We start from the raw sequence: 18,952 nt of genomic DNA, 5'->3' as shown, positions 1-18,952 counted from the left end.
TGAAAATCATTTTCCTTTGTGGAAAAAGAAAAGCCAAAACGTCAAGCAAAGACGTCATAGTTGTTTCTTGTTGTTGCAAAAAACATATATATATATATATGTTTGTACTTGTGGAAGAGTGACAAGATAATTAGTCTGCTTAAACACCACTTTTTATTGAAAAAAGAAAAAACTATATAATTTGATAAGGTAACCAGATTTACACATAGTAATTTTCATCCAGGCCTTTTTCTTGAAAACTTTAAGGTTCAAAATCTATTGGAAATTTGTTATTTGAAATTTGTTAACAAAGTGCAGTAACGTTAATGCTGATATGAGAACTTCATTTGACGAAAACTAGAGAAATACTCTCCTTTGCTTTGTTCATTGTTGACTTTTGGATAGTTAAATCCTGGTGTATTCTGCGATGAGAACTTTCGTAAGGAATTTTGAAGATTAAGCCAGAACTCGCAGATGCTCTTAAGCTCTTCATCCATGCTGAAACCCATCAAAGATTCCAATCAAGGGAATGTTGATTTAGTTTGACCCTTACAAGCATATGTACGTCAAGCTCACTTGTTTAAACACGTAGACAAAAATAGCTAACAAAACTTTGCTATTTTCTAGCTTATCTTCTGGTGGTAAGAAAATGGTGAATCGATTCGGTGCATGAGACGGACAGGCTTGCTCTCTTTGTACTGAATATGAATAATATTTTTTACGTCTGCTGTGCAGTGTTATCCCTGGTAAGTGGCATAGGTCATTTATTTTTTCATTTATTAATATTTTTTGTAGTAAATGTTTATAGATTAATCATGTTTGATTTTCTTTTTTTTTGCTGATAAGCGAAAGGAATTGAAAAAGGATGTTGTCCCATTTCAGACCACACGACTATTCCCTTGGCAAATGTATAAGCAATACACCCATTTAGCTTCGCCCAATATTGTCCCACTATAGACATGGCCAATCCCTTCAGAACATTGCATAGGCAATAGACCTATTAAGCGTAGTTCAAATCTGCCCCATTTTAGACCACATAACTATAGTCTTGCCTGAGCAACGCATACGCAATACGCCGCAACATGATCCTAATACTTTTCAAGCAGGTTTTAAATTCAAAAAATAGTAGACTATGTTGTGTAAGCCTAGGTCAGTGGTGGACTTGGAAATTGAATGGACTATAAACTAATTACAATTTTGAGACGACAATACCGAATATATTTTCTTCCAACGCCGTCTATATTTTGTGGTATTGTTGTCTCAAAATCGTAATTAGCTTTGTATCGTGATTCTAAAGAATTTAACACACAAAAAAGAAAAAAAAACCTGACCGATTTTCTATGATTAAAAGCGAAATTCTCCTTACGAGCGCGCTATGGCGCAAGCAACAGCGTAAATTTTAACGCGCTCGCAATAAAGCTTTCCTTTTCGTCGCGCTTTAGCCAATCAGAAACCTTAATTTTGAAACGACAAAAATTGTTTCAAAAATATAAGAAACTATTTAGTGAATCGCGGTATAACACCCCTCCTTCCCTCTCTCTCGATGTCTTCAGTTCACTAGACCGTTCCCTATTAAGGTTAAAAATTTTAAAGAAAGTAATTCTAAAACTGAGTTTATGTTAAGGCCGATTTAGACGGTACGATTTTTGCCTACAACTATCGTATACAACACGCTCGCGCCATCCTACAACTCGAGTCTTAGCGTGTAAATCAAGCCTACAACTCGCCTACGACAGACGCGTACAACACGAAAAAAGTTGTAGGGTTTTTAAACATGTTTTAAAAAGCTACAACAATCGTAGGTGTCATGACGCGAGCGTGTCGTATACGATAGTTGTAGGCGAAAATCGTACCGTCTAAATCGACCCATTCAATGGTCATGTTTTTACAGCGCGATGTTTTATATGCTTCAAAAGTTTTTCGAATTTTCAAGCAGCGTCATAACTTTTTTTCTCCCCAAGACTTTCCATCCAAATTTATACACAGGCTGCATTAGTACTAGCTGAAAAGATTATAAAAATCTCAAAAAATTGTACCTGAAGAAGAGGAGAAAAAAAGCCAAAAACTAAAAATAGCATTGTTTGATTTTTGGCCGTAATAGGCTAAACATTCAAAAATCTTGAAATAAAATGCACTGTTAGAATCTAGGATAATCAAAGCACATTATCCTAGTGAAAATCATGTGAAATTGGCGCACTAGTGTTGCGAAGCGAGCGAGAATAAAATTGCCCAAAATTCGCTCTGAATTAGGTCAGCACAAAGGTAGTTTTTTTAGGTTTGCATGCCGCATAGTAACTCATAACAACGCAAGAAAAACAAAAAACAAAAAAAACTAAGGATTAAAAAAACTGAGGACTTTTGAAGTTGCAAAACAATAATATACAATTATCTTCCACATATTGTCTTTAAGTTTATATGCTAGAACAGATTGCGAGAATATCTTAGTGATCTGGAAATCGATAAAATAATAACTATTTTTTGGGGGGCGGTACGATAAATATTTACACATTGTGAATAAACATTTGCGCATTAAAATGTTTGCCATAATCAAATAATTAATAACCAATGTACACAAACACAAAACTCTAGCACAAAGCATGATGGGAAACCGAGCTCGAGTACTTACGATTTTTCAGCTTCTCTAAAAATTCCTCTGGCAATTTCTACAATTTTCTTATACTCTTAGCGAAGTTATTGACACTTGTCTCTTTATATTTAATATTCTTAATCGTATTTATACTTTATCCATTTATTTATTTGTCTTGATATATATAGTTTTATTAGTTTTTTTATAATATAGATATATAGGGAGGTCCACAGGTTTATCAGTCTTCGGACGGTAATGTGTTTAGCCTCGTTAAATAAAGTTATTATTATGTTGTGCATTCTTTACTTTACCGTTAGTATTTTTGAATATATTTAGACACTGATTCGAGGCTAACCATGAGTAAAAATAATGAATATTTAATCAAGGAACACGGTGGTAATTTGGAACTCGAAAATTCCCCATTTTCCATACATAGGTTTACTGGTCAAACACAAAGCATTCCATCGAAGTTGCAAGGTTCAAATTTGAATAACCTTTGAAAGTACCTTGGCGCCTCGCTTGAGCGCTTTGTGTTTGACCCAATGAACCAATGTATAGAAAATGGTGAATGGTCTATTTGAATATCAAAAATCACAAAATCACTACGTGTATTTGTATACAAATACATAGCATAGAATGGTCAAAATAGGCACTTGGGTTTTATTTGCTTAGTTACCTTTTTGATGTGTAAATTCTCGTCGTTCCCTCATCATGTTGATCACAATGATAACGTCGATGCAGGTCAATCAAAGCAGTCGATCCGGGCATCTATAATGAAAATACGATAAGATCAAGTAAAACTATTCTACAAATATTTCACAGCTGAAGGATTATACTAATGAGGCCTCTTGACTTCGTAACAAAACATGATCCGAAAAAGGTTTCAAAAAAGCGAACGAAGAGTTTCGATTACGGTCGATGACTTCCGATGAAACTTTCGCAGCTAATTCATGATCATCCTAAATAACTCCTTTTTTTGTCCTCAAATTTTATATATGAGGTTCTTTTAGTAGAAAAGGAAGGCTGTTGTTTTTTGTGTTTTTTTGTGTTTTTTTGTGTTTTTTTTTTCTTCTTTCTTTCTTTTTTTGGAAAAATATTCATGCGAATTCATTTCGGAGATGGAGGTGGAAGTAGAGGTGGAGGTGGAGGTGGAGGTGGAGGTGGAGGTGGAGGTGGAGGTGGAGGTGGAGGTGGAACCTTGTAAGTCAATCACAGAGGGATTGGGAGATGTTTTGCTTTCCAACTTTGAGGTGTAGGGGAGTAGGTCCGTTGCGTCCTGACCTTTTCCCTTTATAACGAAACTGCGCATAAATATAACTTATCGATGACTTAGACAACGGTATTTTTTTGATTTTTCTGCGGTGTTTTTTATTCTCGTTAGGTGGGTTTCACTGCAGGGCAATTTCCCAGTGGAAACGCATCTTGCACAACAATCAACGAACTGCGGGATGTTCTACGAAACTCAAGCAATATCCTACTGACGCAAATAAAAGCAGTGCCAGGAAACCTCTACGAGGCTCAAGCAATTTTTGGCTCCTTGAATGTGTCGCTGCAGTTTCCATGGCCCTTGAGCGGAAATTGTACAATTACGCTCGACCCAAACGTTGGACACTCAATACCCAACTTTGAAGCATTCAGAAACGGAATCCAATCTCAACTTGGAGTTCATTCTACCTTTCCTTTGTTGAGAGAAATAGGGATTGGAAACTTTGGTCTATCCTTGAATGCTCTTGAGCTCAAGTTGCAAGACAGAGATGTGAAAGAAGTTCGTGCTAGGGTGAGTATCCCAGGATGGGATGTTTTTACTTTGTTCTACTTCAAAGTATTGAATCCCCAAATAGTTATCACCTTTCAACCACGACCTCAGAAGTTACTTGCAGTCAAATCTTTAGGGAATATCGTAAGCCTTGCTTCAATGGATAGTACGCATGCTCTTCCGGTAGAGTTTATTTTGCCGGATATAACAACTGAGCCTTTGCAAGTAAAAGCTCATAATCCCAACGCCGTTACCTCTTACAAACACATAATGAAATTCCTGACGATATCACGAGGTCTGAACATTCCAGATATGGTCTGGAAAGCTTTGCCAAAAATGAAAATCACAAATCTGGATTTGACTATTGAACCCGGACTGTCAAATATCTCCAACGTCGTTTTTGAAGCTGTTGCGAATGAGGCATGGAATATTGGCGGGGACTTCACCTTGAATGATGCTCAACTGAAAATCATGAAGTCTGATGTTAAATTTTCCGCTACAGCAAGAATAGGGAAGCAGTTCGTGCGCTTGCGATATGATAATAACCATGGGAATGCACTTCAGCTTGATGATAAAATAGTGTTAAGGGATTTGGAAGAAATGACAAGATATATTTTGAGAAAAACCGTGGCCAGATCCCTTGTTTCTCTCCCAGATTTCTCTTACGTGAAGATATATGGTTCCAATTTAGGTGGACGCTTAGAAAGTTTTGATATCGCATTTTCAAATACGCCCAAAAATGTAGTAAACATTTCAATGGTCTTCAAACTTACAAAGGCGTGGAGCATTTTTAACAACAATCTTTTGGCCACTAGCGTCCAAGATACAGCTGTCAACTTGAAGATTACCTCTCTGAATGAGAATCCAAACGTTAATGTAAGTATCACAGGAACAATTGTTCTTGGCAATCCAAAATTCCTCGAATATCCGTTTTCTATTCAGATCCCTCACAGGATTCAGCCTTTAACTGTCAGTTTATTGCCAGGAAGAGTACTCCAAGTAAATTTCGCAAATGTTCTGAAGATCGAAGGTATTGCTAATCTTCCAGATATTTTCAAGGATATACTTTCTAAAGCTAATTATGTTGACGTAACTAAGTTGGAACTTGAATTCCCATCAAATTTTATCTCCGTTCCAGTGGTAAGTGGTTTCGAGCTTCATTCGTTCGAGACATGGGACCTGAATTATGTTCGCATTTCAAAAGCATCACTTTACTATTCTAACAACCACTATACACTGAGTGGACAACTGGAGTTCCTTGGGGTTTCGACAAATGCCCGGTTGAGTTGGCCAACAAATACAAACCCAGTCATTACAATATCCGACGACAAAATTAATCTAAAAGACCATATCAGTACATTCGCAAATAGACTATCAAAGTTACTCAACGGTGAAGATCTAAGATTGAATCTAAAGAGAGTAGGACTGGAGAACATTAAGGATTGTACTATACTGTCAATCTCTGTTATCCTTACGCAGAATTTTCGCTCAGTGAAGCAACTGAAGATGACAGCAGCTCTTCCCAAATACTCCTGGAAACTTTTTGAGGACTTTTTTGTTGCTCAAGATATTACAATAACACTCGATGTCATCGTGGGCAGGTCTATTGCCATGACAATTGAAGGAAACATAAACCTGGTCTCGGGAGCAATGAAGGTTCCTTTCCAAATGAACATTCCGACATCATCGATTCAAAACATCACCATTGCTCTTGGAAAAGGTACTAAAGCAGTTAAAGGAAGGTTTCAAGATATCGAAGGATTTCTCCAGTCATCGACAGGCATAAGGTTTCCAGTTATCCTAGGTTCTTATCTACCCGAACTTCATTTGAATAAACTCGAAATTGCGTTCACAAACTCTTTAAGAAAAATGAAAGCCATGGCATTACATGCAAAGTGTCCAAGAAGATGGAATGTGGGTGGTCTTGGTATTTTGTACGTAGACGCCTTGCAGCTGAACATCACCGATAAATTGTACGATGTATACGGTAACTTTAGCATCGGTGGAATTGCATTTGATGTTCAGTTTGATTCCAATGCCTTCCAGAAACCAATGTTTCGATTGCTAAAGTCAGTAACTTTCTTAGGAGTTTCAAGGTTTATTACAGAAACGTTTCGTCAAATACTACCGAAAATCAAACCACCTAATGGGAACTTACTTGGCCTTTCAGATACAAAGTTTGAAATTCAACAAGCTGATCTGTACTTATCCAAGGATCTTAAAAGGTTAACTGGCATCGAGATTGAAATACATTTTCTGCAAGATTGGTCTTTCTTCAGTAAATTCTTTACAATGAAGCATGTCTCTTTAAGAATCAAGGCAACCGAGTTTTACGATATAAAAGTTGACTATGACATTACAATCTACGGAATAATGGAACTTACACGAAACGGAAGAAAAGTCTCTTTCCCTTTGAAGTGCGATTTGAAGAAAACTGTATCACTTTCGGTTGCTTTTGAATTGACGACTCCAGTCACCATTAAGATGTCCGATGTTTTATTAATGCCGTTGGTTGGGAAAATAATACCAAATGGTCTAATAAATCCCGTATCTGATTTGATAGGCCCAATTCGCATCAATGCTTTTCATGCACAGTTCAGGTCTGGGGATGCAACATCACTTAAATCTCTTAACATGTCAACAACTGCACTCAATTCCTGGAACATTCCTGGACTACCTGTAACTTTTCAAGATATGACCTTCGAAATTTGGTACTTACCGTACAAGTTTAAAGCTCAATTGTTTGGAAAAATAACGATATTTAAGTATCCTCTTCCCTTTCGAATTCCATTTCAATATTCCTCAAGACAACGCTTGGCAAGACTACAGAGATTTGTGCCTATACAATTTCTATTCAGAGGAATACCAGGATTTAAAGATTTTCCCCGTGGCTTGAGCTTAGACGAAATAGCGAACCTTTTACTACCAACGCCAAACTTTGATCTGAAGTCCTTGCTTCCAGATGAATTTTCAAGGTACAGCATGACATTTGAAAAATTCAATCTGCGGATGGTACCTCCATTGACAAGATTTACCATTGATGGATTCGACACTAAATTTCACCTTCTTTCCCGGGTAAACTTGATAAAGAATTGGCTTGCAATAGAAAGGCTCACAGTAGATCTTGATGTGCAGATCAAAGGAGGTTTACAAGTTTCAGGGTTTATAAATTGCTTGGTACGATTTGGATCTTCCAGTAATGGCTTTAGCGTATGGTCGTCTATAGTAATCCCAACGCCTCCGTCCTCAGATTGGACCCTAAAAATCATTCCGGACTCAAGCACCAAATTAACGCTTGCTAAGGCAGCATCAATTCTTTTTGGTGGAATTGATATCAAATCCTTTTTCCCGTCGAAATGGCTCGCCAAGGTAACCGATATACAACTAACAGATTTGGAACTCACTTTTAGCCTTAAACCAACTTCACGAGTTGAACGAGTCAAGTGCTTTCTTCAGTCGGATTTGAGCGATATTGACCTTCCGCTTAAACTATCGATAAGAAATGTCAAATTGTACATGGATGTTATTTTTCCTTTTGATGCGGTCCATAGAAAAGTTAATGCACATTTAGAATTGTTAACCAAAATTGGAAAAGAGACAATTCAGACATCCCTGTATATCAAACCAAAGATGTTTTACTTGGAAGCAAAAAGTGTATTGAACAGCGGCTTGGATATTGAAGATCTCGCAGGTTTAGTTGGAAGTGGAGAGCTTCTTAGGCTAATACCGAAAGGCTTTTTCAAAGCTAAATCCCTTACGCTTAATAAACTTAACATGACTTTCCGAAAACCCGACTTTCAATTGCAAGATATTTATATACTATGTGATCTCAATGGTTTTGATGCCGGCTTTAGCTTTCCGCTGCCATTGCCTGATCGGCTGAAGAACATGTTCCGCGCCAAACTAAAGGTCTCCAAATTGGAACTTCAAAAAAAAAGAAGTACTTGGTCCATAAATGCAAATATCATGGCCTCCATCAGCGGTATACAAAGAAAAATAGACGCTGGGCTTCAAAATCTTGAGGCCGGGTTAAGGTTTTCTTCTGATGACAAGCATGTAGCACTAGAGATAAAGAAAAAGATTTTGGATTTAAAAATTGGTGCTAGACTTGGAGGAATAGACTTGGATCTTCGCATTCAATTTCACAAGCCTAAGATACTTTTTCCCTACGATGATGTGGTAAAAATCAGCGCTGACATAGACGTCTCAGGGTTTCAAAAGCTAAACTGGCTTTTACCTTTTAACGTATTTGACGATGAGGTAAAGATGGCAGTTGTAATTCATCCTGATGACGAAAGACCTCTGAGGCTTCAGATGAAAACTCTTCCAATTCTTGAAAACATTATCCCTTGTAAAAAGCTTGGAGATGGAGAATTTAAATGTGACTTTACTTGGCTTTGCAACCCAGATTCCTACGTGTATCTGAAGTCACCGTCGTTTTCCTATACCGATGATGGCTTCGAGTCCAGCGTTGATGTGCAAGGCATAGACAAGCTTTGCATTCCTGTCACACCGCGGTTTCTTTGGAAATTTATAGAAAAGATTCCAATACTTGGTCGTTTGTTTGCAAAGAATTTTCCTTTGTGGCCTCCGCCTAACATCAAAAAACTCTTGAGAAAAATAAATATAGACACAAATAACCTTCCAAGAGGAATGGAGCAGTTTCTGAACCCAAAGTTTCCAGATTCAATATTGACGTCAGTCACTTTACCGCACAATGGTCCAATTCAGTTGTCTCTTAAGGTTGCTAATGGAGAATCCCTTATCGTCCCAAACGTGCTGAGCTTTCCATTTTTTATGAGTGGTGTGCTTTTTCGAGAATTTACAATTGGAACTTTCTTTAACTTTCCGTTTGTAAACATCGACATTGAGGTTTATATTTGGAATTTACCGTTTCTAATTCCTTTGTCTCACCTACCGAAACAAAACCCGCTCCTTGTCAACGCTATGGATTTCGAAACACGAATCATCTGTAAGGATTGCTATTTTGTGATATTTGGGATTTATCCAATCCCAATATTTGCAGCTCCTTTCCATTTGAGTTTTCCTCTTTTGAACGACGTCCAACCTACAGTGACCGTGTACCATAAACGACCTGGATTCAAGGATTTTGTAGTGTTCGCTAATTTGCTAAATGGACTCTTCAAATTCTTCACAGACAAAGATTATCTTCTGTCAATCAACGATTTCGGTGGCGTTAACGCAAGCAAGGATTTGTTAGTCGTGAAATTGAATCATGAAAACTACAAGACGATGGTACAGTTACCAAAATATATGGGACAAACACAATTGGTGCTTGACATTCCCCCACTTGATTCAAAGAGCTTCCTCATTGGTTACTTAAACTATTTTAAGACGTTTAAACTTAAATGGCTTTTAAAGATTGTGCCATTAAAGTACAGAATCGTAGATGCAGGAATAAACATCGGTGCTTTCAACCTTGCCTCTCTCAAATTTGCAGCATCCACACCAGATGAACTTAAAGATAACAAACACTTGTGGAAATATCCAGTTGTTGCTACTGGGGATGATGCTCTTGTACTTGCATCCTTGGATACGCTTTTGTTGTCTCTGAATTTAAAAATAAAAGCAAAAAGTATGATAGACGCAGACCTCAACTTTACTTTGGAAGCTGGATTCACAGATGTTGTAAAGTTAGACCTTGAGGCCAGAGCAATGATTAATCTAAAGGACATGTCGAACCCACTGCTTCTTGGAGGGCAATGTTCTCTTTATCTTTTTGGTACAAAGCTATTAACCGGAAGCGCCTACGTTTCTGTAAGAGAAATCCTTGTTTCAGGGCAGCTAAAATTCAACTTTCTTGGCCTGCTGAAGTTTAATGGATTCGTGAAGGCATCTTTCCGTTCTGGGGAGTTTCTTCTTTCTAGTAAAGTTGGTGTAGAGTTTGTAGGCATCAAATTTTTCGATAGCTACTTACGCATCCAGAATTCATTGCGAACAACGGAAGTCCTTGCAAAGACAAACTTCATGGGCTCGTCACTTCAATTAGAAATAATAAGGAATGGGTTGTCCTTTAAATTGAAAGGAAGCGCACTAATAAACATTGGAGTGAACATTGACCTTGGTGATCTCAAATTATTCGGGAAAAACATTGGAAGAATTAAACTGAATGCTGGTGTTCTTGTCGACTTGAAAATATCCTTACCAGGAAAGAGTTCCTTGCTAATTTCGTTTCATTTTATTGGGGAGAAAATCTCGTTGCCAGAACTCGAAGTCGATACGAAAGATTGCAGACCAGATAGAATACCAAGATTAGTTTTAAACTGGCTCAAAGACAAAGCGCTATCGTTAATCAAAAGCCTTTTCTCGCTAAATCCTGAAAAATATTTGAAAGCACTTATGGATGGGGTCATCAAGATTGGTAAAGCTGCCATTAAGATTGTGAAAGATCTTTTGAAAGCAGGTCATAAATTCATTGGCAGCGTTGCCAAGGAGATTGGCAGACTTGCAAATAAAGTGGCAAATGCTGCAAAAGAAGTCGCCAAAGTTGCTGAAAAAGCCAAAAAGGTTGCAATAAAAGCTGCGAAAGCTTTAAGAGAAACAGCAGAAAAAGCAGTAAAGAAGGCCAAGGAAACGGTCAAAGCCGTTGGTAACGTCTTACGAGACGTTAACCAAAAACTCGGGCGAATAAGGGAAAACTTGTCTAATACCATCAGAAAGGTAGTGAGACTAGAAAATGTGGTAAAGCAAGCAAAGAAAATTGTAAAAGCCATTGCAGAGGGCATTAAGAACGTTGCCAGAAATATCGAAAGAATAGCCAAGAAGATATTTGACGAAATAGCCAGAGGAATTCGTAACGCGCTTGGAAAAATAAAGAAAGTTTTTCGCTGGTTTGGCAAGCGTTCACTTTACTATCGACGAGATGTTTTGACAAGCGAGAAGAGTTATCTTGAGCGTAGAAAAGGCGAACTGGAAGGGAAGCAAAGTAACACAATAACTAAACTTCGAGCTCAAGAAAGGGAACTAAAACGCAACAAAGACTTAGAAGCAATGCAAAGAGCAACGAAAAACAAAGCGTTGAAAGAATCCGAAACCGCAAATGAAAATCTTCAAAAAGCAATTAGGGATGATATTGAAAAAACAGCGTTTGTAGAAGATCTCGAAAACAAAGGCAAATGCATCACCGGTGAAAACAACTGTCATCCAAATGCTACATGTTTACGCACGGGCGAACGCGGAGAGTCATTTAAGTGCATTTGCAGAAGTGGATGGATAGGAGATGGCATAAGCTGTTACACACCAATAAGAGAGGTATCAATCATTGTAGATGAGGCAAGCGCAGTTGGGGCTCCTGTAAATATTGCCGCTTTTACTCTCTCAGGGATCAACGTGGAATACAAGTTTTCATTTCAGGACACTTACAACAGTTCTTCTTACCAAACCTATATTTTCAACAAACCGGGTATCTACAAAGTTGGTGTATTTGCCCGAAATACAATAAGCAATGCATCTGATGAAACAAGTGTTGTTATACAAGAACCGGCTTCAAACATAAAACTGATGATAAATGGAGATAGACGGCCGTGTCGTCCACTTGAAATTGTACCATCATCAGGAGGTACTAATGTTACATTTGATATTATATTTGGAGATAACACAACATCATACAATATAACAAAGTCAATAACACACTACTTTGGTTTATCGGGAATATATAAAATGACTGTTATCGCGCGAAACCTCGTTAGCTCTGTCAACAGTACCTATATTTTGAAAATCTGGGGAACGCCTTGTGACCAAATGTACTGCGATATTTCTGGACTTGAGAGGAAATGGGAGGGAAAACCACTTCAAGATATTGCAAATCTAGCTTGGGAAATGACTAAGTCATCAAAAGATTTCATCACTTACAGCGACCCTCCTGCATGGAAGTATTTTGCAACTCTAAACCCTCTATCGACTAAGAACTTGAATAAGCCATATAGCAAAGTTGTAAACCAGAAAAGGATTTATTCCATCAACGGTTCCGAGGTAGATATGGCTTTGGTTTATGCTGGTATACTTGCTTCGTTAATGAAAGATGCTGATTCCGATGTTGGATCAGTCAGATATCAATGCAAAAAAATCAGAAATGTAACTGTTGTTCAGCTGCTTGAAGGATTGTTAGAAATCCAAGAAAATGACATTCTCAATTTTTGGCGGGCAAATATGGGTAATGATTATTATTGTAATCAAATAGTATTGCGAGAGGCAAGGATAATTGGTTCAGTAGATGGGTATCTTATTGGCGGTATGGTAGACAATAGCACGTTGAAGCTATCTGATGTCATTTACAACTACTATTGCCCGAATCTCGCAAATGCAATAACGCTACCATTTGTTTCCAAAAACCGGTATGACGTTTTCCTCGACACTTTGAAAACTAAATTTCCACAGAAGAACTTGAATCTTTTACCCTTCCTCAATCACGTTGCAGAGCAAATAAAAAGCACTAGTAAACGCGAGGATCATCAATCATCAAGTAGCATTTGTTTGGGATTTTTAGCGTCTTATTTGTCCCAAAGAATCAAGCAGAAAAATGACAAAAACGATTTACATGATGCCTGTGCGTCATGGAAAAGTTGCGGTGAGTGTTTGTCATTTGGAGGAAAAGGCAACTGCAGTTGGTGTGGAGAATCGTCAAAGTGCATTCAGAAAATGAACATGTCTGCTTGTCAACCTCTTAAGCATATTACAAACCTTCCATGTCGTAACCCATGTTCAAATCACTCGAATTGTGAAGAATGCATGCAGAATTCTGGTTGTGGTTGGTGTTCATTCGATAAAGTGCACCCCAGTACGAGTGGGTTCTGTACTGAAGGAAGCAAAAATGGACCACTTCAGCCTGGCTTCTGTAACAAACAAGACTGGTTTACAGGTCAATGTGGTCGCAACTGTTATACAGATAACAAATGCAGTGGAAGTTTTGGAAAGTGTAGGTCTGGGAAATGTACTTGCGTTACAGGTTATTACGGCCCTGAGTGTTCCAAAATGGGATGCATTTATAGAATTGGTTTCAAAGACACTGCAGATTCCATTGCCAGATTATTTCACATTAAGCTAGAAGACCTGCCTTCTCACGATGATGGGAGATTAATACTGGCTCCTAACGCTGTCATTACGATTCCAGTATCAAACACCAACAAATTGTGCCTCAATCATCCCAAAAAAGCAACATTTCATCCATTTTTCCCAAGGCTGCTACGTGGGTCCAAAAATCTTGTCAACAAGAACAGCTACTGTGGCCTTTATGGGTCACTAGCGAAAGAAGATGACAGCTTGTTCTGCAAAAATGTAAGTGATGAGGAACAATGTAAAACTTTATCACAATGTACGTGGAACGCCATTGATCCCTGCACTGGAGTGCCTGTTGAAGGATGTAATACTCTAAGTACTACAACGCAACTGTTGGTTCCTGACAATACTTCAATACCTTCTCCTATCTCTGGAAATATTGAGACCGGCAAGGATTTTGTCTTGATTAGTGGATGGCCAGGCTCTGAGTGGGAAAACTGTGTAATAAACATTTCACATATAAGACCGCTGAATATTACGAGTGTACAGGCAGGTGGCATCTTGGGGTTCGGAGCGTTGGAAGGGAACCCAATATTACCAAACTACTTCGAGGTAACATTAACACGAGAAGGTACCCCAAGAAATCCCGAGGAATATCTATTACCATGTGCTTTGGGTCGTGTTCAGCTGCATGACTTGGGAAATGGAATATGCGACACAAGGTGTAATGTATCTGAATGTAATTTTGATGACGGGGACTGCCTCGACCAATCAACTTTTAGAAGACAAATACAAATGACACAAAATATGCAGTTTGAAATTTTCACTGACAAAAGTTGGCATGTACTATACAAACTGTTCAAAATGACAAGAGAGGATAAAATAGAAATTACAAGAGGAGCACTCAGTGTTTTTGGACTTTCGGGGGGCATAGTATCAGAAATGCTAGTATCATCAGCATTAACAAGTCCAATGGTCTATAGTAAGTACAAAGCAACAATGACAAAACATTTCAATGCTCTCCTTACTAAAAATTCCACCAAAGGTCAAATGATTGTGGCACTGGCTCAACAGATAACTGAAATTGGATCAGAAGCTTCCTCTTATCTAACACCAAATGAAGAAAGCCAAACAATTGATATTAACACGAAATCGCTGAAAAACCCTAAAGAATTCGAAGTAGCGCTACAGGTTCTTCAAAGATATGAACAACTGATATATGTCAAAGTAGATAGTAACTTTTCTACAGGCTCGTTTTTCCATTTAGAAATTGCACAGGAAGAGCATGACGATTTATGTACACAATATCAATACAAAATTCAAAGTTACGAAAACAAATGTGATGGAGTTCTTTCCTGCTATGGTCATGGTATATGCAGCGCGCATGGGTCATGTTTATGTGATACAGATTATGAAGGTATTGACTGCAAGACTAGTAGATGCCCTAACAATTGCTCAAGCCATGGTGCTTGTATTCATGGTCAGTGTGTCTGCGAACGTGGATGGAAAGGCAACGACTGTTCTACAGTTAAACTCTGCACGGCCTCGTGTTTGGACATTTGGATTGGTGATGGGACGTGCGACTCCAACTGTAATACACCTTTGTGCGAGTTTGATGGAAACGACTGTTTGAATGTTTGCACTTGCCCAAAGCCATGGTTAGGTGACGATACGTGTGATATGTCCTGTAATACAACCATTTGTGGCTATGACAAAGGAGACTGTGTCAAGGAAACTGAATGTAGTCAAGGATGCAAGTCATCTATGGTAGGAGATGGTTTCTGTGATCGTGAATGCAATTTCGAGAGCTGCTCCTTCGATAACGGAGATTGCGAAATGAAAGAATCTTGTAGCTGTGACTTAACATTACAAGGTAACGGCGTTTGTGATAAAGAATGCAATACCAAGGAATGCTTGTTCGATTTTGGGGACTGCGTTACCGAGTTTCAAGTTTCCAATTTGTGTCCGAACGAATGTTTACCTTCTATGGTCGGTAATGGTTTCTGTGACTTGATTTGCAATGTGTCTGCCTGTGGTTTTGATGGACAGGACTGCCTCAAACATGAGAATGAAATAAAAAGTCCCTGTAGTCCTGGCTGCCAATCTTTGTTCTTGAAAGATGGCTCTTGCGATTCAGTCTGTAATGTAAAAGCATGCAATTACGACGAGGGAGACTGTCCAAAACCAATAGTGGAAATGTGTCATACAGGATGTACGATGGCTATGGTTGGAGATGGAAAATGCCAAACCGAATGCGTTGTATCCCAATGCTCTTACGACGCAACTGATTGCGAATGCGCTCCCGGATGTCCACATTCTTCCATCGGGAATGGAAAATGCGAACCTAATTGTTTGACAGCTTCATGTCTTTATGACAGACAGGATTGTACTTGTCCTCCAGAAAATTGTCCAGAAGAAATAATTGGAGATGGAATCTGCAATGAACAGTGTAACAATCGAATCTGCAATTTCGATGGTGGTGATTGCAACTGTGTCCCTGGCTGCTCGATAAATTCTGTCAATGATGGTTGGTGTGATAAAGAATGCGACGTCAAAAAGTGCAGCTATGACGGCCTTGACTGTGGTGGATGCCGAAGCGATTCTCATTTCAATTTATGTGACCAAAATGCAGAATGCATTACTGTAAACGACTCACTACCTTTCATAAGATGCCAATGTAAACCAGGTTACTATGGAGACGGATATCAGTGCTTTGAGCAAGGGAAATGCTTTAACAGAAGTGAGGTTTGCTCCAACAATGCCAAATGCGTAAATATGAGTGGAAAGTTTGAATGCTATTGTGATAAGGGCTGGAGAGGTAATGGGTTGTTTTGCGAGAACATCGATGAATGTACTACCAACCAAAACAACTGCAGCAACAAAGCTGTATGTGTTGACACATTGGGAAGTTATACCTGTAAATGTCTGGAAGGATATTCAGGGGATGGATTGAACTGCTATGATATTAACGAATGTGAAGCTCGGTTACATACATGCCGTGGAAATGAAAAGTGCGTCAACACGATTGGGAGCTACAATTGTGTCTGTGAAGAAGGTTGGGCAGAGGCGAATACTACCAACACTGAAGAAACCAAAAATGTAACAAATAAGTTATCGTGTACTTGGATCGCAAATCCTCCTCATTTTGTAAAAGAGAACTGCATTGATGTTGATGAATGCACTGAAGAGCTAGACAACTGCTCAAGAGTTAACAGAGTATCAAATGCTCAATGCGAGAACACTATCGGTGGGTTTAATTGCACGTGCAACGCAGGCTGGAGAGGTGATGGATGGTTTTGCACAGATGTGGATGAGTGTGATTATAATGATACTTGCGGTGAAAACCAAGTGTGCAGAAATACTCTCGGGAGCTTTCTCTGTTCTTGTAAAAATGGATGGATCTTTAATCAAACGGGAAGTGGCGAATGTGAAGATATAGACGAGTGTGCCCTTGGAATTAACAAATGCAGTGAATTTGCAACATGTAAAAATACCAATGGAAGTTATCACTGCAGCTGTCGAGATGGTTTCGAAGACATTGGCAAAACTTGCACGAACTATAAATGTATAAACTCATCAGCGACCATGCCTAACACAACCGTCAGTAACATGACCAGTGACGTTGAGGCTAACGAAGTTTGTTCGTGTATAGGCAGTTACCGTAACGTGGGAAGAGAGTGTGCAGATATCGACGAATGTATCTGGGAAACATACGACTGCCCGGCATATGCCCCTGTGTGCATTAATAATTTGGGAGGTTATGAATGCCATTGTGATGCAATAAACAACAGCACGTGCGAGGTGTTTAATCCGTGCACAGCTGAAAATAACACTTGCGGAGCTAACATGACATGTGTTGTCTCTGGTCTTGATCACTACTGTGTCTGCCCCATCGGTTACATTGAAGACCCAAGTGGCGCCAACTGTGTGGATAGAGATGAATGCCTTAGCCCTGAAAAGTATAAATGCCCAGACAATGCTGAATGCGTGAATACGCCAGGTTCATATCAGTGCAAATGCCAAGAGGGTTTCTTTGACATTGGAGGTAGCTGCTTTGAGATTAACGAATGTCATGCCACCTTGACTCAACGCATTGACGGTCGTCTACAAGAATGCAAGCATGGGATATGCGCATCTGAGCTAGCGTGTATATACTACACATTTTCCAATAACAGCCAAACAACAAACAGTAGTCTTGTCTGTGCATGTAATCAAGATGACTCCAAAACACTCGACTGCGTGGATTCTCAATTAAATGTCGAAGCAGACAGCGCAAATAGAACAGTGACTGTATTGACGTTTCCTTGGCATTCCATGTTCAACTCGACCAATTCAAGTAGCCCAGTACCTCCCATGTTCATACATAACTGTTCTGCATCAATATCTGGATGTGAAAATACTCTAGGTTCTTATAAATGCATATGCAATCCAGGTTACTATAGCAACGATTCTAGAAACTGCCGTGATGAGGATGAGTGCAAGCTCAATGGCACATGTCATTCAAACGCTTCCTGTAATAACACCATTGGTTCTTTTGAGTGCTCTTGTAATCAAGGTTTCAGAGGAGACGGAAAAACAAACTGTACTGACATAAATGAATGTATGCTGGGAAACTATAGTTGTCATGAGAATGCTACTTGCCTTAACATTGAAGGAGGATATATTTGTCGCTGTAAAGGGGGCTACCAAGGAAACGGCACATTCTGCGAGGATATTAATGAATGCGTCAATAGTTCAATGAATAACTGTCATCCTAGAGCGGTGTGTAGGAACAATGCTGGTGGGTATGATTGTGAGTGCACCAAAGGCTACAGTGGAAACGGGTTTAGGTGTACTGATATTGATGAATGCAACAATGGAAGCCAACTTTGTGGTAGTCACGCAACGTGCTACAACATTCCTGGCACATATATCTGTAAGTGTGACCAAGGTTGGACTGGAGATGGGCAAAACTGTACTAATATAAATGAGTGTCAACTTGGCATGCACTCATGTATTGAAAACTCACAGTGTCAAGACTATGATGGAGGGTATGTGTGTACGTGTAACAAAGGATGGGCGCGACAATGGTTTGAGCCCTATGGAAGGTGCTCAGGGTGCGATTCAAATGAGATTTGCTCTGGTCACGGACAGTGCTTGCGAGATGGATCATGCGATTGTTTTTCGTACTTTGGAGGAAATAACTGCTCTTTCTGTGATCCAAATGTACGATGTAGTAGTCACGGGACATGTGACATTAACGGAACTTGCTACTGTGAAATTGGATGGACGAGAAAGCCACTTGACTGCAGTGTTTGTGTACCAGAAGAGCTATGCAGTGGTCATGGACAATGTAACTATGATTTGACAACATATTCCAATACGACATGCTACTGTAACGTTGGATACACTGGACAAAACTGCAGCAATGGTAGGTTGATGTTTGTTAAATGCTTACAATTTCGGTAACTCAATATTTAGTGCCACAAAACTGTTTTATAGGTCATATAAGACCCCTTAACATTAATTCCAAATCTGGGAGACAAAACAAAAGAATCCTCTTCTCTTGAGAATCGAAATCTTTTTTCATGTTACTTATTTTCATTGCTTATAGCCCCCAGGGTTTTTTAATTTCT

The 18,952-nt window shown here is 39.0% G+C and overlaps 1 protein-coding gene across 1 annotated transcript in view; it reads left to right on the top strand.

Moving 5' to 3' along the window:
* Positions 1-606: 606 nt before the first annotated feature.
* Positions 607-18,952, top strand: part of LOC116288173 (uncharacterized) — a 28,185-nt gene continuing 9,839 nt past the window's right edge. Inside the window, exons 1-2 of the mRNA XM_031694925.2 lie at positions 607-725; positions 3,948-18,747. Coding sequence (XP_031550785.2) covers positions 684-725; positions 3,948-18,747 — 14,842 coding nt within the window. The 5' untranslated portion in view covers positions 607-683. The remainder of the gene's footprint in view (positions 726-3,947; positions 18,748-18,952) is intronic.

This window comes from Actinia tenebrosa, unplaced genomic scaffold, assembly GCF_029948245.1.
Source record: "Actinia tenebrosa isolate PJP-AT-01 unplaced genomic scaffold, QUT_ActTen_1.0 PGA_scaffold11__36_contigs__length_13525064, whole genome shotgun sequence".
NCBI lineage: Eukaryota > Metazoa > Cnidaria > Anthozoa > Actiniaria > Actiniidae > Actinia > Actinia tenebrosa.
The sequence above is the reverse complement of the archived record's forward strand: the minus strand, read 5'-3'. Positions and strand labels throughout refer to the sequence as shown.